Source organism: Scomber scombrus, chromosome 18, assembly GCF_963691925.1.
Source record: "Scomber scombrus chromosome 18, fScoSco1.1, whole genome shotgun sequence".
Taxonomy (NCBI): domain Eukaryota; kingdom Metazoa; phylum Chordata; class Actinopteri; order Scombriformes; family Scombridae; genus Scomber; species Scomber scombrus.
Genome location: NC_084987.1, coordinates 7,381,799 through 7,402,862, shown reverse-complemented (window position 1 = coordinate 7,402,862; position 21,064 = coordinate 7,381,799). Strand labels below are relative to the sequence as shown.

Sequence of the window (21,064 nt, the reverse complement as noted above, 5' to 3'; positions counted from 1 at the left end):
ATAGAGCTTTAATTGATTTTACATTCTACCTGATCCTCTGTACCATTAACAGCATGGAGCCTCACAGAGAAGCTAAATGTTGAGTCTGAAGGTTCTTTGTGCTTCCAAGTTAGACTGTGCCATCTACTGGATGGACAAACTATGTGCATATTTTATCTTAAATTGGTCCATTAGGGGCCACATGAGGGATATAGACTAATTTAATTACAGATAGGCTACAGAAATTCTTTGTGAATCCGTGCCAAAATGTATGATATTAAACTGATATATAATGTAAATTAAATAAACAATAACACAAAGGGCTTACAATACGAGTTTGAATTTTAAATATTTTCCAGAACTTCTATTATTTTTGGAACTCCTTGTTTTAAATAAATGAAAAGTACCACTCTATGTCCTGACAGCACCCCATTTTTAAATCTGGCATTGAATCTGTGCCTCTCCTCTTTCCTGTAATGCCGCCTTATTGATTCACACATTGGGAAGCTACTACAGTGGCGGACTTCCTGGACTACATTTCTCCCAAAGGACAGTTGTGAAAGCGTTGAAACGGATCATCCTTGGTTCTTTTTTACCCTCATTTTAATCAGACAGAACACAAAGGTCTGCATCATGTGGAAACAATACTATTATTGACCAAGCTTCATTACAGTCCACAAGCCAAAAACAGATTGCTACATAATTTATTCATGAAGATGCTTTATCATGATATTTTAAGAACTTCATCAGTATATTACCTGATTTTTGGCCTCTGTTTACCTTTTAGTTGTTCTCTGTGGAGGCAACGGGCACAAATTGTAGTTTTGTACACAATTTAAAACGTATCAAATTTTAAAGAAATATGGAAAACTGAAGCTTATGAGGAATCAGTGAGTTAAATGAAGCAGCTTCAGCAGTCGTCCAGTCTCAATGATACACATCTGAGGTTCTGTGAATGAGTGAATGAAGGTGCTTTTCTCAGAAACACATTTTCTTCACATGTCCACAAACAAAAAGTATCAATACTGTTTTTTAAATACTAAAATTCCCTTAGAAATGTTTGTTTGAATAAATGAAGTGCTCCTTTAGTTACGCTCTCTATATAATCAGCTATAATCAGATATTACATTGAGTTGCATATTTCATTAACACTGATTGACACCCTGCACACTCGCACAGGTGTTTTCAATTATTCTGGCTGATTGGACCTCGGCTCTGGTTGAAGCTGGGCTGCTTCACAGATGCAATATTACATACAAGCACAGTCTGTACTTGCCCTCACAGCCCTGACAAGATGTCTAATTATCTCTAATGAGTGAAAACACCTGTGATTGCTCTGCAGTGTTACAGCCTCACATCACCCATTTGTGGATTTAATCTTTCATCTGTGATTTAAACTTAACATGATGTTACACCAATTTCTTGCCGATAGTAACCACCAACAACTACAGCGGTAGCTCAAATGTTCTCAGCCACTTGAACAATAAAAGAGAGGCTTGATATTTCACCATCCCAGTGGCAAGTGGTAGAAATCAGGAACATCAAACAAAGAAATTGAATTGCAACTATCAGAATGATCTAACATTAATTTTAAAGTGTTAAATGAATTCTGGCAGGATATTGAATGCAGACAGACTTCTTGTGGCAGCATGCATTTTGTGACTAATATAAAGATACATAATCATCAAGAAGACCTACAGTCTATTTCATTTACAACAACACATTATTCAAATAGGTTTCCAAAAAAGACAGTATTTCCATTAATAAAAGAAAAATAATGCACCACAGTTTCCTGCTGTGCTGTTCTGCTGTTCACACTATTAAAATGAGCTGCAGAGGAGAGCAGGACAAGACAAGTTTATATGATTGCAGTCAAATTGCTCCTAATCATCATGCAGTCGAAGACATAAAGCTTTTTCTGTCTCATACTTATTGATTTAATCACAAATCAATGAAAATAAGTTATATTAACCCCATTGAAATCAGGTTGAAGAACCTTTTTTAAAGGAATGTTGAATTTTAGTTTTTTTTCTGCTAAACATACTGTGATTAAAATGAACATGAAAAAAGTGGAACCAAACATTTAATTGTAGTTTACACAACACAACTGATGGGGATCTTCTGTCTCAATTGAGGGAACTGATATACGGCTGTGATCCTTCCGACAATTGAGGATTAGAGCGTAGACGGCCAGGATCGCCATCTGTTATGTGTAGGCATCAGGCTTTCCCAGTGAGAGGTTTCCAAATCAGCACAACACAAACAATCAGCAAACCTTGGCTTTCCACTATTCACAGTTTTCTTGGCTTCCACTTTTAGATGATGAGGAAGAAAATTCAACATTCACATCCAAATTTATTTTATGCGAGGTTGGGATAGATTCAGAGGAGGAGGGGGGAGAGGGAACAAAGACTGCGCAGACTGAATTATTGATGAGGACTTCGCATTGATAACACTTTGTGTCATATGATACATGAATTGCCACAGATTCCAGATGTGAAAATAATCAGTTTAAACTCCTTTCTATAGCCAAGGTGTACAGTATTTGCAGGTTCAGGAATGTTCACTTCTCTGTCTCCTGCACAATGACGGAAGATTACTTGATTCAAAGTGGAGTCAGTGGAGGATGACATGACTCAAAGTGCAGGAGTCGTCATGTCTCTGACCTTAATGTCTCATTCAGTCCCTGCCATCCGCTCAGCTGGTGGAAAGTTGAGCCGCACATTGACATTTCTTAACCTCAGCTGAGACTGACATATAAGATTCAGAAGATGACACTGAAATGAAAACCCCCGGATTTCCTCTTTTTGTCTCTGAGCGGACTAAAATAACAGAAAGATGCTGAAGGCAGACGAATGTTCTTTTAGTGCTATCAGCTGATAAGAGGGTGTTTTTTTCATTAAGTTTGATAAATTGAAAAAGTGCAATCAGATGAACATCTTTATACTTTGATAAGGTGTGAAGGTTCATAGCCAAGAATTTAGAAACACTTCGTCATGTTTAGGTATGGATTTAAAATAAGTTAAAAAAGAAATGTTCTTAAATTATACGTTCACAAAAGTTTGTCTTAAACCTGTCGACTGCCCAAATGAACATTAACACGTTTTTCTTTCTGTAATTATTCCTCTTGTTCATACTGACCATTAAGAGATCCCTTCATAATGTGCTTTTATTGTTAAGTGATGGGGGATAAAATCACCCTCCTTCCATGCAAAATGTATTTAAAGGTCTATTTTTAGGTAATTCCTAAAGAGTTCAGCCATCCAAATCAATCAAATCAATATCATTCAAAGCTTCACTTTTCGTTATGATCTTTCCTCTGCAGCTGAACAGGAAAACATTATCCATCGAGACACTAAGAAGGGAATTTTTTAACTAAATCAGTTGTTAAAGGACAACAACTGGCTCAAGCCTCATATTATCTTTAGAAAACCTAAATACATTGTTGCTGGAGGGTAGATTTTTGTCCTCCGTTACTTACAATGTAATGGCATTTGGAGGGGATCTTTTAATGTTCAGTATAACCTGAAGGAATGATTACAACAAGCAAAAACCTGTTTCAATGTTCATATGAGCAGCTGACAATTGTCTTAAGACAGACTTGGAAAATTGCAAACTAATCCTTTTAAAAATTCAATTTCCCCCCTTGTTTTACTTGCTCAATTAATTATAGGCTATTTTCTGCACTTTTCCTTGACATGGAACTCTTAATGCTTCTTCAAAGTCATGTTAACACTTAGAGGCATACAATTATGGTGAGGAAATACTGATTAGTTTATTAGTTGATTTGTTGTTGATATAAAAATAGCCACATTTAAATTACTTGAGTATAAAAATACAGGGATCATTCTATAAGATACCATCATGTGCTGGACTTTTTAAATTGTAGAATGTAACTCCCCCAAGATTTCTAAAACCCCCAAAACCAAAACATTTGGTAAAAAGCCCAAACCAAAAGCTAAGTACATGACCTCAGTGTCCTCAAATGAACTACAGTCCTGACACCACATGGAAAACCAAGCTTGCAATTTCTCTTACTGAATACTTTATTGAGTTGTTAATGAAGTAGGCTGTGATCTTACCCTCTGCACTGCCATACATATGTAGAATAAGCCAAGACAAGACTTGATGATTTTGGTTACAATCAAACTGAAAAAGGTTGTTATTTGCCTTCAAGTAAAAACATTTCCTCACTGATTTTTAAGTACATCCAGTTCATCAGGCAACCATCATACATATTTAAACACTCAGAGATGAGAGTGATTTCAAAGATATCACTGTCAGTACTGTGGGTTGTTATCATGAATATATGAAAGGAGTAGGGACATCAAAAATGCGCACTCTGACCTTTTTTTGCATTACTCTACTGTCTGCATTTCAATTATGCTCTGCGTTCTGAATTAATTGGTTCATTAGTAAAGGCAATTAGGAATGGGGGTGCAGGGCCTGACTCTGATGTGCTTTTAGATGTATACATAGTCATTCATCCAGTAAATCTGAGCGCTTCACTTCTAAATACATCTGTCATAATCATCTGAATGGCTGGTCTTGGATTCGCTCCGTTATTCTGGCATTTGGAACAATAAACCTCAGCCATTTGAATTTGAGGATCTTTATTCACTGCTGCTATTCAAGGTGGGGGTTTTCTTTTCTTATTTCTTTTTTGTCTGATTTTATTAATGGCTGAAATGCTCAACATTAATAGAAAGAGGAGAAATAGCAAGAAAAACCGACAACAAAAGGAAATTAATTAGTTTCACTTTGTAAAGATATGCCACATCTACCAATTTCAAATGATGTATTTGTTCTTCACATGAACTTGTAAGCTATGCTCACTGGTGGAAAGTAAGTAAATATACTTAATCAAGAAACTAATAAAACACTAAAGAAAGAAAGATTGTTTAATATTCCCATCCCAGCAGCAAACATGAATATACATATATATATATATATATATATATATATATATATATATATATATATATATATATATATATATATATATATATATATATATAACAGATAAATATGGATGTATAAATAGTAAAGTGCAGCAGTAGCAGACAGGCTTGCAAAAAATTAAACTTGTATAAAATAATTTTTAGGAGAAAAAAAAACCCATAATATTTGTATCTATTTTTAGGGGTGCTGAAATCAAATTAAGGGGTGCTTGAGCACCTCTAAAAATGGTTTAAAATCGCCACTGTAATTTGCTAATCTATAAAATAACTATGCAGTTGTGTGATAACAAATATACTAATAGACTAATATAAGATATGCTATGTGCTTTCTGAATACATTAATATATGATGTCAAGGCTGCAGAACTGATGGAAATGTCATGAATAGCACATGATAAAGAATAACAATTACACAGTGAATGAGGTTTTTTTTCTCTCTTTTTTTTTTTTTTTTTCTTTATTGTTGAGTCTCTGCAGGACGCGTCCCAGAATCCCCTGCGCCGAGGCAAGATGGAAGAACCCAGCAGCTGCGGGAGAACAATGTTTTGGCTCTAGCTTTCTACAAAAAAAAAACCCCGGACGGCTGAGGACGAAACAACACAAGCCTCAAACAAAACAAAAAGAACACAACAAAACACAGCAGGTCATGGTCGTGCACCGGTAAGATATGATTCCTTAAAGTGAAGTTTTGGGGAGAAGGGAGGTCAGAGTCGGTCGCGTTTTGGTGGTTGAAACTCCTCGTATGGGACAAGACAACAAAAGCAGCAGCAGCACTGACGGGCACCGCTAGTTAGCCTGCTAACTTAGCTTCACCGGCTAATATCAGGACGAGCATCATTGTTCACCGGGGGAGAGTTGTGTGGGTCGTTTTGTTATGGGTCCTGCCTGTGTGTGTTGTGGCTCCATCACTTTAGGTTTTGGGTTTTTGTGTGTTCACCATGCAGTAAGCGAAGAAAACACACGTAGAGAAAATCAGTAACAGAATAATAAGCTCACACGGTGTAAGATACCCTTGATCGTTTTTTGTTTCTAGCTCACAGGTTTGTGTAACGTTAACACAGCGATATTAACCGCTCCTTTTAAATCTCACTTCTTTCATTTCGGACTCTTTAAAAAAATAAGTTTTTGTTCGTTTAGATGCATTAAAAAAGGCATCGACTCGTCCTCTAAAGCTCATTTTATGTGTTTGTGATTGCTTGCTGCGTTAACCCTGCACAGGTCCTAGCTGCTGCTGCTGTTATATTACATTGCATTGCATGGCCCATATTAATTATTGCCTGATCCCGCATCACAAAGAAGGGCCCCCCTGCACAACAGTGGTTAGCCAAATGCTTAAAGCTAGGTAGCTAATTGCAAGGCGAGCACACGCATGGTAACGTTACTTAACATTTAATAAGAAAGAACAAATGCAGCAGACCGCAGAGCTCGTCTCACTGCACTGCAGTGTTTATTTGGTGTAAGACGTTTTTTAATTTTTTTTTTGGAAGCTTAGTCGGAGAAGGGGTTGAAGTGTTGTTTCATGTGTGGGAAAAGTTGTCTTTTGTGTTAGCAGAGTCGGTTATTGGTGCTAGCACATCATCAAAGCTGCAGAGGCATTTGGCAGCAGGCAAGATAGCATTCATTAACTTAGCAGGATGTGTAGCCCAAGCTAATACTGAAACATATACTAATGTTTTTATTAAATAACAGAATCAAACCATATGATTTTAGAAAAAGCATATTATGAAATGATGCACCAATGAGACACGTTTTCCATCGTTTGTTTACATTTCTCAACATGCTAAATCACCAACCTGAACTCTTACAAAAACCCCCAGATAATCTGAATTTACATTTACACATTCACAGCTACAACAAAACATGCTTGATTTGTTTATACAGCATAATTAAACCAGCAGTCTTTCTAATGCAAGTCTGTGTGCACTCTCATTGGCAGATAAGCTCATGCAAATAGGATGACTGGGTCAGACAGGCCCATCAAACAGATTAACACACAACTTCAATCCCCTCATTTCTCATCTCATGTTGTGTCTAGTGTTGCAGTGGCAGTGACCTTTATGCCCTGTAAAATACCGTATATATATATATCTCATCACAAACACAACCACACTGTAATAGACCCAAGAGAATTTTCCCTAGTGTAGCTTCAGTGTAATACTTGTTTCCACTTGTCATCATGCCAGACTGTAGCCCTTTGTTGACCCACAAATCGTCGGTTTTAATCCATCTAAGCGCCTAGTTGTGAGATCATAGGCTGTGACACTGATTCCTGAAGACTGAGTTTAACTGGCTCCATAATTGTTTTCTTTTGGATGTCGTGTATCTTCACAGATTGACTGCTACTTATTTGTGTTTTCTTAAAATATCACATATCACACATTAACCTAATACTGTATTTCATTTAATTGATTTTTTGCTGTTATTTTCCTCACAGGATGACACTGATTGGTACCCCATAGTTTTCCTGCCCGCCGGCATTCACCATGAGCATCATTCAAGACAAACTAGGCAATGAATACCTGCGCTCCAACGGGGGCATGGACTCCAACTTCGGTCCTGGCATGATAATGTTCAGCCACCTCCCCCCGGTGACCAGCTTCACCCGGCTGGCCGCCCAGTCTGTCATGCAGGACCTTCCGCCGCAAGAAATGATCCTGAAGAAGGAGCGTGACTCGCCTGACTGCAGCATGGGCGCTCAGGGTGGCAGCTTGGGGTGCGCGGGGGTGGGAGACTATATTCACGCCATGGGTATCAAGCAGGAGAAACTGTCAGAGCACGATTATCGCCTGCCGCTGTACCCAGGAGGACCGGGCAAGAGCACAGAGCTGCTGGAGGTGACGCTCAGTAACAACCAGGGCCTGATGGTGCATGACCTCAACATGGGCAACGTAAGTACCGCTGATGGGGAACCAGATATTAACCCTTACATACTGTTCCATTTTTACACGTGAGAGCTGTAAAAAATACCTTTTTATAAACATTTCTTTTAGGTGGACTTTTCCTAATGTGACCCCAAATATACAAGAACGTGCATCATATTTTTATTTTATGCAGCTGATACACATATAATATATCTCTAATATGTAATTCATTATACGTTGTGTATGTGTGTGTGTGTGTGTGTGTGTATATATATATAAACATATGTGAATATTATAATTTGTGTATTATAGCGAAGGTGAAACAAGCTGTATTTACAATATTGACTTATCATCACCATATAAACTGAATTTCTGGTCAACACAGAACAACACTCGCATTCATTTATAGCTGTATGTTTCTGTCGACCTGTAAGTCCAAAATTCAGTGATCTTCATCAGCTCCTGTGATAAATATCAGTATCTTTAGCTGCTATTTGATAGTCTTTGTTTAACAGTCACTCTGTCTGCTGTCTGCTGCTGAAACGTGCCGTGGGTTTATTAGGGAAATGACGTAGAGGACAGCAGTGAAAGTGAAACAAAACATGAAAGTTGTGGGCTGTAAAGCTGAAAGACTTTAAAATGCTCTATAAAGCCAAGAGGACTGCAGAGTCTAATATTTCTATGTGGATTAGTCAATACAAGTGACTCTTTTGCATACTCATAGTTTTTTGATTGATTGTTAATATAAAAACATTGATTACAGGATCTTTAAGGTTTTATTTCTGCTACTAATCCACTTTACAAGCGACATCCTGTTGTTGCCGCAGCTCACGCTGTTCACTCAGGGCTATCGACCTGAATACTCAAAACCACATTAACATGAATAGATTTACTAAAAGGTCATGAATTAAGATTAAAGGCCTCCCTCACATGTTAATGTGATTAAAATGAGCTAAATGGAAAAACATTATCATACTAGTGTAGTCAAAATAGGTTGTTTGTTGCCTGTCACATTATCATGTTATTCCTTTATGATTACATTTATACTTACACATATACAATATTTGTTATAAAGAGCTATCCTGAAGTGGAAGGACGTCCTACGCGTTGTGTTAAGATTTTTCACTGTCTTCCTCTCTATGATGCAAATACAGGTTTATATTAACATTTTAGATAAGGCAGGTGTTAAAATTAGTATTAAATCATGTATCGAGCATTGTGGGAATACTACTTCACAAAATTGAATATAAAACAAATATATCTGGTTTTCAGGACTGTTGATAAAATGGCTAGTTTGGTATATAATCCAATATTAGTTAATTGCAGTTTATAAGTGACATGAAAGTAAACACATGCGGAACAGTGTCACCAATCTTCATCAAGTTTATTTTTCGAAGGTAAAAGGAAAGTTCATTTCTTGGCTACAGTTGAAATTATACATTCATAGAAGAAAGCTCATATTTCTCATTATATCATTATTGGATAATAATAAAAAAACATCAGTGTTGGCTTCAAAAACCCTGTATTGCTCAGATGATAGAATATTGTGTGCCTTATTGTGTTATTTATATTAGTCAGTTTTTATGTGGATGTGGCCAATCTGAAATTAAACATGAGAAATAAATACCCAGATGAATTTGAAAAAAAAAAAGATTTTATTTAGATTTTAATTTGGAATCATTTTTGTTTAGTCTGTTACCAAAAAGCAGGCCTGCCATGTTGTCAAACAGCCCATAATTTCACAGCCTGTGAGGGAGGAGCCTGGGAAATGAAGGGTGCAGGGGAGGAGCTTGTGTGAAACAGGTTATGGTGACATAAATCTGCTGACGCCTTGAAATGCAAAATATAAATGAGCCCCCTGCTCCCTCCCCTTTTTTACCCCCTCCTTTCTTTCTCTTCTTTCTGGCTTAAAGGATGATGTCATCCAGCCTCGGCGTGAATGAAAATGTCTTGGCAAGGACACAGCTGTCTTGTTTGAGCTTGCACTTCATTTCAGACTTCTTTTGTGCTCATTCAATTAGAAATACACACTTCCACACATCGGTAACAATAGTCAGGCATCGGAGGTCATCAAGCAGTAGATGTTAGCGTCTTCGAAAAACAGAATGAGTCATTGTCTCCACTGTGCCAGAGGTTTTTTTTAATGGTCTAATGGTCCACTCAAGGATAATTTCATGTTCTTGAAACCAGATTTCCACCTTCAGTCAGGCTCACATGATTATTTTGTATTCTATGTGGATGAAATGTGCAATTTTTTGTAATGTTTCCAACTTGTTATTGTTGTACTTATTCTTTCTATATCCTCCACTTCTTACTCTGCACAGCTTGTTTGGTGAAGTTCAGTTTAGGTACAGCAGCATATGAGGTGTACAGGTTTTGTATATACTATAACGGTAAATGAAAAGCTCTCATTGTGAATTACAGGCCTTTCATCCATAGAAGGGCTATAAATTAAGGGTGTTGTTATTCCGCCCACTAGAACCACATCTTGCGCCTTGACTTTCAACAGACAATCACTAGATGATTGTCCAAGTGTTTTGTTTGTTCGCAGGAGCAACAAACTTGGACTTGTTTGCGTGGCGGTTTTAGACTGAAGGTCTCTTAACCTTCAATCAAGTAATTTCCATGTCATGGCTCGCTCTCACGGCCTCTCCCTCTCCCTTTGTCATCCTTGCAGCTGCCGAGTCAGGAGCCCACTGGGAGAAAAGGTCGAAGGTCAAACGGTGATGGACAGGAGGGTAGACCAAGAAAGAAGCGAAGTGAGGCAAAGGTTTGTCATACATATACTAATATGTTGTTACATTTTAGCATTTCAAGCCCTTTCCACACTTTATTTATGTACATCAGCAATTACAAATCACCACAAAGAAAAGTGTATTCATGTGTTGAAATGAGCACTAATATATCCAAAAATAATCTTTTCTATTGTTAAAAATCCTTTCTTTTACATGGATAGTTCTCATCATACATATAAACCTATTCCTGATACTTCTATATTGATATGACAGAGAAGAAGGCGGCCTGAATCTGACCCCTCTGTTTACCTCATCTGTGTGGTTTTGCAGCAATCAATGATGCTGGATGCAGATGGAGGCAACCTGTCCCCAGGACACAAGCCTCACATCTGTGAACACTGCACTGCATCCTTCAGAAGCTCTTATCACCTACGCAGACACGTCCTCATACACACAGGTATTGTGAAATGCTATGTGATCATATTTTTTCTCGTGTATTTGCTCATAGCTTGTTTTTTAAATTTTGTAGATTTACATAATCAGCACAGATTCTTCAGATAGTTCTCTGTGTAAATAAAATAAGCATGAAATAAGCACATTTTTAGGTGTGTTATCAGCTTTTTTTTAATGTCGGGGCATCAGAAAAGCTGAAAACCTCAATGAAACAGCAGCTACATAAAAACATAATCAGTTCTGGTCTTTGGGGGACAGTTTTGTTCTTTTGGATAGTTTTTGAGACATGTGGTCGCAGATATACACAAGCCCGGAGTGGCTCTGTTTTAATGCCGTATTATGTGAATGTATGGCTGTTTGATGTAAATTTTGTTATGTTTTATCCCCAAATAGTACAGTTTCACTCCTTCCTTGGTATTAGTCAGTACAGGACCGATGCCTTTTTTTTTAATCACTTTTTTTAAACATTTAATCTCATCTTTCCCATTTGTGTAATGTGTCGGAATGATTAAGTGTTGCATGATAATTGCTGGCGTCACAAAACAGTTCAGTGAACCAGAAAATTGACTTTAAAAGTGGAATATCAGCTGGAGGTCATGCACAATTGATCGCTTTATATATTTAGATACTTAGACTGATGAGGCTTATACAGTGTGTTTCATTTTATTTTGTGCCCTTTTCATAAAAATCCTTTTGAACTAATGCAAGAAAACGTTTATAGTCATTAAATTCAGTCATAGTGTGAGAAAAAGAATATTCAGACTTCAATGTTGGATTAGTAGATTCAATACACTGACATCAAAGTATGTGAAATACAATGCAACCCATTGCAATAGCTTTGCAACACAGGTGTCAAGTTTTTGGTACTAATGGAATTACCATAGAGACAAAAGCTTATAGTCCTTATAAAAATATGGAAGTAATTATTGAATCAGATTGCATTACACTGTACAGATGCTTGTGTTATTGTATCACTCCACCTTGTGTAACAAGTGAGCCTTTGAACGACCATCATTGTCATCATATAAATCTCTGTGGTTTCATTTCAGGGGAACGACCTTTCAGATGCAGTCAGTGCAACATGAGTTTCATTCAGAAGTACCTTCTGCAGCGACACGAGAAAATCCACAGTGGTGAGTGATTAACAACCACAACCGTTTGTATCATCAAAGGGCCTGACGCAACCTGTGAGTCATGCCGTGGTACCAGTCAGCCAGAAGAGAACTAACTTTGAGCGATGCGGTTTTTTGTCTGTCAGGAGAGAAGCCATTCAGCTGCGACCAGTGTAACATGCGATTCATTCAAAAGTACCACATGGAGAGGCACAAGAGGACGCACAGTGGAGAAAAGCCGTACAGATGTGAGACCTGCCAACAGGTTAGTGAGCTGCTTTGTATCACAAACATGGTGTTCTGATGGCTATCTTATACTGTATATCAAAAGCTTTAAGATCATTCTTCTTTATCTGTTTTAAAGACAACATTTGGTGTTTGTTCCCTTCAGTATTTTTCTAGGACAGACCGATTGCTTAAGCACAAGCGAACCTGTGGAGAAGCCATAAAGAAGGGGCTGGATCCCGGGATGATGGACCTGGGTTGTGTAGACATGGGACATGGCAGCTATGGAATCACTCAGGGAAATGCAGGGAATAATGGGAGAAAGAGGGGAAGGTCCAAAAATTCTGGAGAGGGAGGGGAGCGCAAGAAGAAGAAGCAGCAGGGGGATGCAGGAGGAGCAGCAGGGATGAGGATACCGCACATTCATGATGCTGTATCTGGAGGCTACAGCATCCACGAATACTCTGTGGAGAATCAAACAGTATCCTCCTCGACTGAGCCAGGACCCAGCATGCAGCACGGCCACCATGGACGAGCTCCAAAGATGGCTTTCAAGAAGGCCAATCGCAAGAGTCTTGATAAAGTGGGCCTGGGGCAGGCCAAAGCAGGCCCGATGGAGCAGAGTGGGGGAATGGATGGTCTTGGCCTCATGCAGGGTAATGGGGCTAAAGTGGGGCCCACGAACAGCAGCAACTACGATGACGCCATGCAGTTTCTCAAGAAGAGACGTTACCTTCATGCAGCAAACAATGCACACTCGTCAGGGCCCGCCGTGGCTGGAGGCAACAACAATGAATATGATGTCAGTGTCGGTCACTTGTCTTCCCATCCGTCTGTTATTCAGGGTGTCGTTTCCAGCGTGTTGGACAATGACGTGCCTCTAAATCTGGACAAGTCAGGGATCCCCGATGAGGTGCTGCAGAGCCTCCTCGACCACTACACCCAGAAACCCGACGGCTCACACCACGACGTTCACTTTGACATCAGTGACCATCACGTGGACATGAACCATCACTCAGCCGACGGTCACGACATCGGCCACAACGACGTCCCCAGCCCGTCTGGAGACAAGACTGTCATGATGCACGAATACTCGCGCTTCCTGCTGCAGGCCCTGGAGCGCACAAGCCACAGTGCCAGCTTCCCTCTTGGTCCCGGGCCTCCTGCCTCTGGACCGTTCACCAGTTCCCATCCGGGCAACCCGCTCTACTCTGACAAAAACATCTACACTACTTCCCCACTGGAGTGTGGCTTCGGCCACTCAGCGGCCTCGCCTTCGCTGCCCTCCTCTGTGCCAAAGTCTCACTTTGCGATGCTGACGGGCTCCTCACCACAGCACAGCTTCCACCTGAGCAGCCTGGAGGCGTCCACACACCAGCAGCTCACCCCTTCTCAGGAGCTCACCGACCAGATGGAGAAGCAGCACTCCTCCACTCCCCCTTCCTCTTACCAGATCAGCCCATCTGACCTGAGCAGCCAGAAGGACCAACCGCCTGTCAAGAACGGCACAACGGTCTACCCTCTAACTCCCTCACACGATCTGGCCCCTCTCGACTCTTCCAAGCCTTCCTACCAGATAGAAAACTTTGCTCAGGCGTTTGGCTCCCAGTTCAAGTCAGACGGCCGCGGCTTGTCTTACAGCACTGACTCTAGCGGGGAAGTGGATCACCACAGGATAAGGACTGTGTCTGAATTCTCAGGGTATAGTAGTTTGTTATCTGATGTCAATGAGCCAGTAAGTACAGGTTCCAAAACTCCAACAAGCCAAAGCTACAGATGAGAGCCTGAGAGGGAGAGAACACTGTCATTAAAGTTGATGTTCTTATGTTAATTATTTAGTGCTCCTATTTTATTATTATTATTATTATTATTATTGTTATTATTTTTTTAAGTGACATCTTTATTTTAATTATACTGATGCTCTGTTTTTGTGCCCACTCCTCTCCCCACAATGAGCCTGCAAGGCTTCCTGCAAATGCAATTTTTTTTTAAAGTATCTGTTATTTTTAAGTTAAATATGTATTGACTGTTTATTCATGTCATATTAGTGACAATAGGTCTGGTCATTAATTATGAACTGAAAGTACTTTTTAAGTAAGCGTAGAGTAGCATCAACGACATATTTCTTTTCCAATGAGCTGAAGTGTTTGAGCAATCAACTTTACAATTGTAAAATAATAATGGAAATAACCATGATGGCAGGGAATAGCCCAGAATTGAAATAGCAAAAAAAGAAAGAAGTTATTGTCTGTTACAAGGTTAAAAGTATTACTCAGGAAAAAGTGGAAAGGAAGAAGCATATGAGGTGCAGTGAGCCCTCTTTCAGTGTCAGTTTGCGAATTCAAAGAGGATTTTTCTTATGTTTTGTTACTTGTTGAATGAGTGTGACGTAAACAGACTGCTGCCAGCTCACTTGAACACTGAAAACACTTTCTACTTGGCTATATAGAGATTATGGTACTTTCGTGTCAATGTGAAACTCATGTTTTCTTCAATAAGGGCCATATATATATCTATATATATTTATAAGAATATATATTATGTAAAATAACAGATTTAATCATTCTGGGGAACTGCCAGTTGAAGTAGAGGGAGAATGAGGGCTGTTTCAGGGGGGTAAATGTTGTCCTTGTTATATTTTTGGAGAACAAAAGTGATGTTAGGGCTTTTCTTTGGCCAATAGAGGTTGCTGTTGGACAGCGATAGAATGGCCTTCCCCTTATCCCGCCCTTGTCGTCTTCCTCATTTCTCTTATGTCTTTAAAAGAATCCAATTAGCACTTTGAGCCGTTTTCTTACATTGTGTAAAGTACCCCGTCACATCAAGGAAGCTCAAACGTCAGGAATGGACTGGCTTTTTGAAAGAGACATGTTGCTGTTTGGGCATATGCAGATGGGGTTTTCTTGGGGCTGTATAATGAGAATACCCTTTGTTTGGGTAGCATGGTTTATACGGGATGGGAGGGATTTGGGGTGGGGGGGCGGCATGGTTGATATGTGAAAGTGGGATTTTTCATTAACATTTTCTCTTTCTCCTTACTTTTAGGGAGGGTTTAGCTGGGAGGGGAAGGGGGAGGGCGGGGCTTTTAAAATACAGACATTTAATCGGGATAATGTAAATGTAATTCAGACCCCTAGTTTTAGTTTGACTTGTTACCCAATTTAGAAGCTTTGCTTTTTTTTTTTTTTTAAATTTGAATTTGATGACAAATGTGTTAGTGATCAAGTATGTCTTCAGCTGTTACTGAGGCAGCCATATGCAGTATGAGCAAAAAGTTGGCTGACCAGAAAATTTGTATGCATTTAGACCTTTCATGTGTGCTGGCAGTACCGAGCATATTTGACCCCATTAGAAATTGGGTGCCTATTCATGAGAAGTACAGGTGCAAGATATTGTCTAGTAAATGTTAGATGTAATCTCTTGCTGATTTTTTAAATGTATTTATGCTGTACGTTTTATTTTGTTTTTCTTCGTAAAGACAACAATAACTGCGCTGTCTTCCATAGCAACAACAGGCAATGAGTGCTGGAAAAAAAGATATCAGTCTGCTGAATGAGTCTTTTAAAAGTCTTTATGCTCCAGTAGCCTGTTGTTTGAAGCAATCATTAAACATGGCAGAATGAACGCAATGCTGTAATATCACATTGACTCGAGTAATACGTGTTGCCATGTCGAGCGGTTGAGGGGTTAACAAGAATTTGCCTCGCATATACCTCATATCACAGTAAACCAGGGACAAAGGAGTGAAGGTTTGATGTATGTAGCAGATATACTGTTGTTTGTAAAAAAAAAAAAAAAAAAAAAAAGGAAAAAAAAGAAAAGAAAAAGTCATGTTTTAGTGGGACTATTTTTAAACATTTGTGTCCATGACATTTATGTGACCCAATGAGACGTTGCTGAAGGGTTTCTGCAAATGTCTCATGCCAGCCAGTGTTGAGTCTCTTCAGTTTGACCTCCTCTCCTCCAGATCGTATTTGCCATATTGTTTCAATATGCTTATTGTTTACAACAACTGTACAAAAACACTACATCTTACTTTACTTAATTCTGACCCCTGTTTAAATTTTATTTTACTATCTATCTTTCCCTCTTTTTTTTTCTTTTTTTTTTTATCACCGCCAAATTTTGTAGCTGATGATATCCTCCATTTTTATGTTCTTTGAGGTTCTTGTGACATGTTTCACAAGACTGTACTGTCCAATGAATTTAAAACTGATTAGGGAGAAAACAATAAAAAATACTGTTATCAAAAATTATCACTGTCATTCTCTATGTGATAAACATGTTGATGCATTTTTATGTTTACTTTAAAAAATCAGATCTTATCAAAGGGATACTGTTAAAGACTGAGTGCTATCTACTCTGCATATTAGTGTAATGTACCACATAAGAGGCTTACTGAAGCTTATTGTGAGTATGTATTTTCGCCACTGGGTGGTGGTGATGTTTTTCTAGAAGAGGGATGCTGTGTGGTGCTTGATTTTTTTTTTCCAGGTGACATGGGCGACTGTTGTGCTACTGTTTAACTAATTGAAAAGCACAAATAAAGCAATCATTTTCTTTTCTTAAATCTTTCTCACCAAACCAGAGCTGCTCAGGATGCAACAGAAATACAACATAAAATATTTTCCTGTCCCACTCAAAAACATTAATAAAAGCTCAGACCCCAATTTTCCTTCATTCTTTGATTTTCTAAACTAAATACAGCCCCTTTATAAACCAGTATAAAATACGTTAAAGTATGTATTAATCATTTGTAGTTATTGCAGATCCACGGTGGGGAAAATGCATTGCTACAGTAGCTCAAAAAGAGTGATATGAGAAAAAAAACATCTATACAACAATAAAATTAAAAACTAAAAAACCACATTAACATTAAAATGCAATTATAACATATATATATATATATATATATATATATATATACATACAAAAAAATAAACAAAAAAGAGGACCCTAAAGTGCAATTATAGTGCAGCATTGTACTTACGTTGTCTTACTGCAGTTGGAATGAAGGACCTGCAGAAGCGCTCCTTCTTACACTTGGATTGTATTAATCTGTCGCTGATGGAGCTGCTTAAGGACCTCAGAATGTAAAAAAGGCCAAGAGATTGTGAATGGAGCTGTATGATAGACTGCTATGACATCATAGCCTCAGAGAATTCTGGGAGTTTTTTTTTTTCCACGGAGAAGTATGTCTGAACTTTGGTTTTATTTCCCTTTTCAGAACCACATTATCACAAGTTTAGTCACCTAAGCCCCTGTTGTGAATAAGTGATCCTGTCAAATGCATTCTGACCGATGCACCTAGGCGAATATCCATCTCCGCACCACTTTATACAGCCCAGCTAATTAACTCCATTTTACAGAGGGTGAGAGGTGTTGTCCATGATGGTGGACAGTTTGGCCAAAACCCTCCTCTCTCCCACCACCTCTATGGGGTCCAGGGAGCAGCCACAGACTGAGCTTGCTCTTTTTATCAGTCTGTTGAGTCTGTTCTTGTCCCGCTCAGAACATCCCCCTAACCCAACACACCACAGCATGAGAGACCACAGATCCCACCACAGAGCTGCAAAGTGAATATATAGACCAAAAAATACTTGCCCCCAAATAGATGTGACAACATTTTCACCACAGGAAAATGTGATTTCTGTATATATAAATACAGTAGAAATGATCCATGAATTGCTGTAACCAGTAATATACATGTGAGAAGAATATGCCTAATTATGCAATTGCAAGGACTGTTTCTACACAACCCATATAATTATCATATTACATTAAAAGTAAAGCATCTCCACAAAATTACACACGAAGGTATCGGTTAAATACATTTATACACAAAATTCTCTTCTCTATAGATTCATATTGTGCAATACGAAAGGGGGAGAAAACTAATTCAATAACTGACATCTTTGTGTGGCCAAGATAAGAAGGCACAGTAAACACTTCAAAGCTAAAATAAAATATGAGCGAGTCAGTAAACATTACAAGAAGCCACTTTCCATCCTCAATATTGGCTAGGGCCCATAAACCCAGCGCCAGAGGTCTTCATGAGCTCTCCAACCTAATAACACAACAGCACCAATTCTTGTCTAAATAAATATAACCTTTCTCACAAACATTGGTGATTTAATATCTTCTTTTATTGTTTTCTGTATCTATTTGGGGAATTAACCTGCTTCTGCAAATAAAAAAGAGAAGTCGTCTGTCTTCCCGTCAACACTTAACACATACCTGTATTTCAGCTGTGTTTTGCATTCAAACATGAATTGCAAATCTTCATACACTGTATGCACTATGTACTTTTGCCCACACCCAAAAACGTTTTGTGATTCAGCGCCAATCCCATTTTGTTCTGTAAATAAATGACCACATTTCAAATGTAATGGTACAACGATGATGCGGTTTCCAAGTTTCAGGAGAATTTTCTTTACATTATCCTGAGTCATTGTTGATAAGCAGGTACTGTAATCAGTGTTAACTGGAAAAAGGAAAAATTCTGGCTGTAAAAGTTTAAGCAAGAATAGTAAAGGTGTGGCGAGCGGGAACATGACGTGATTTTATCAAGTAACCATGGAGTTGTGTGGCTTAGATGAGGCAGCTTTTCTCTATAAAACAGCACTCTATATTCCCTGAGCTGAATGTCAAAGAGGTGAATTTGGCACCACAACAGACGCTGGGGTTAACCCTGCCAAATAGCTAGTGAGCTTTCTGTCCTCTGTGTCTGTGCTCATGTCGCCTCTTTCTTCTCCCAGAGAGGGCAGGTCTATTGATAGAGTGGATGTGAGAGTGATGTACATGATGTTCTTATCAGGGAAGAGGCTGCATGTTGGCTTGTGTACACACAGGGGTAGTGAATGGGAAACATCCGCAATAAAAAAGAGGAGTGAATTTGAACAATGCTATATAATGCATCATAGCTAATAAGAATAAAATAAACAATGCAAATACGTCTTTTTCATATGTGATTCATGCTTAGTAAATAGGCAGAGGTTAGCCTAAAAATACCCATTGTCACTGTAGTTCATCCAAAACTGTCAGTAACAGAAAATAAATACTCTTTCCTTGTACAATATCAAGAATTACAAACCCTTTCACCCAGAGAACCAGTCCTGAAATAAGACTCACTTGGGTCAATAAGGAAAACGTCTTGGTGGTTGCCGAGCTGATAATGAACACAATATATTGGAAAATGTTTCAATGTTCCCACATATTTGCATGAGATAAGAGTGAGGTCAATAAGGTGTGCTTGCCCAGAGTGTCTCGTAGCAAAGCCATAAAAGCTGCACTATTGCAACAGACAAAACAGGAAGCTAATGGGTGAATTTGCCTCCTGTGAAATACATCATATGAATATTTCAAATTTCTGAAATGCTGCAATGAGAAATGAATATGCTCAGATAAAGTCCAAACCTTAGTTAAATAATAACGAAAAACGCCACAATGTGATTCCTGGGAAATAGTTTGCTGCACTGTTAACTGGAAAAACACTCTCATTTGTTATGATAAAGCTATTCAGAGTTTATTGTTAGGATTAATAAGCAGTCTATCAATTCAAATACTCAAACCAATATGTCATTTTTGACATATGTGTACTGTGTTTTAAGTGTTTGTTGCAAATACTAAACAGTGATTAATCCCATATTGTCACCATCAATCATTCATATGTTTCAGTTGCAGAATAAAATAAATAAATTCCTCCTTGATAACAAGAAGAAAAAAACTTCCTTGATAATTAGTGACCCAGTTAGGAGGCGTCAACTGGGACTTGAGCTGTTTTTGTTTCACAATGAATAGCACCGCATACTTTTAGGCTTCATTTGATCATTTGATTGTCTGTTTGCTGGTCTTTCAACATGTGCATTGGGCGATGTGCCATATACTATCAAACGAATGTAAAAACTGAGTCGGTCATGTAAGAAGACAGTGACATTGCATTCACACACCCAGTTTCACAAGAGAAGACACTTACTGACTGTTGAGTGTATGTGGTTTACTGGTACAGGAACAGCAGTGAACAATACACATTTGTGGTGCTGAAATCAAGCGTAAATAAACTGTGTGTAACTGTGTTATTCACACGTAAATGATCAGTTACACTGGCCTCATGAGTTGTTTGTATGAGGATCTCATATAAAGTGTGAACAAATAAAGGTAATAGCGCTGATAATGGTGTGGCTATGCCCTTAAAGAACTTTGTGTGAAGCCGGATCCTTGACCGCAGATATTTTTAGCCATGAAAAGCTGGCACAGTTTAGCCTTCTTTTGATAACCAGAGCTCTGGTTGCGTGCGCTTGGTGGTGGAGGAGTGTTTTCCAGTAATGTAAATTCTGCGTCTGTACAGAATGGCCCTCACAATGCAACTATGTCTGTCTTATTGGTGACAAATTCAATGCTTTTTTTCTAATTTAAAGATCTCCTGATATATATCAAAGTATATGTCCACAGGCAACCAAAGTTTTCTTATAATTTAAACTAAACAATTTATAGCCACATTTAATGTCCACAAACCATTCATTGTATATTGTATGTTGTATGTTGTAGATTGGCCTCTTCTTCCAGACATTACAGCATCCTTGTCATATAGAAAGTACACCTGCAATAGTTACATACAATAGGAATACTTTTTAGTGTAGGAATTCATTGTTTCTAAAATTATTAGTTGCTAAATTTTAGTTTTCTTATGAGGATAAAAAATTTAATGAATACTAAAAATGGATTGATACGATACATGAT

The 21,064-nt window shown here is 38.5% G+C and overlaps 1 protein-coding gene across 1 annotated transcript; it reads left to right on the top strand.

The window, feature by feature from the left end:
• Positions 1-5,469: 5,469 nt before the first annotated feature.
• On the top strand, positions 5,470-15,284 carry znf281a (zinc finger protein 281a). Its single transcript, XM_062438828.1, has 7 exons — positions 5,470-5,599; positions 7,374-7,827; positions 10,478-10,570; positions 10,866-10,992; positions 12,038-12,121; positions 12,247-12,365; positions 12,492-15,284. Exons 2-7 carry the CDS (start codon positions 7,423-7,425, stop codon positions 14,103-14,105), a joined length of 2,442 nt encoding a protein of 813 aa, XP_062294812.1. The 5' UTR covers positions 5,470-5,599; positions 7,374-7,422; the 3' UTR covers positions 14,106-15,284.
• The last annotated feature ends 5,780 nt before the right edge of the window (positions 15,285-21,064 follow it).

Excerpts from the sequence above, each read along its gene's own strand:
- znf281a (XM_062438828.1), top strand. The coding sequence starts at position 7,423 with ATGAGCATCATTCAAGACAAACTAGGCAATGAATACCTGCGCTCCAAC. Across the intron at positions 12,122-12,246 it reads ACACGAGAAAATCCACAGTG|GAGAGAAGCCATTCAGCTGC; the intron begins GTGAGTGATTAA and ends TTTGTCTGTCAG. Across the intron at positions 12,366-12,491 it reads GATGTGAGACCTGCCAACAG|TATTTTTCTAGGACAGACCG; the intron begins GTTAGTGAGCTG and ends TGTTCCCTTCAG.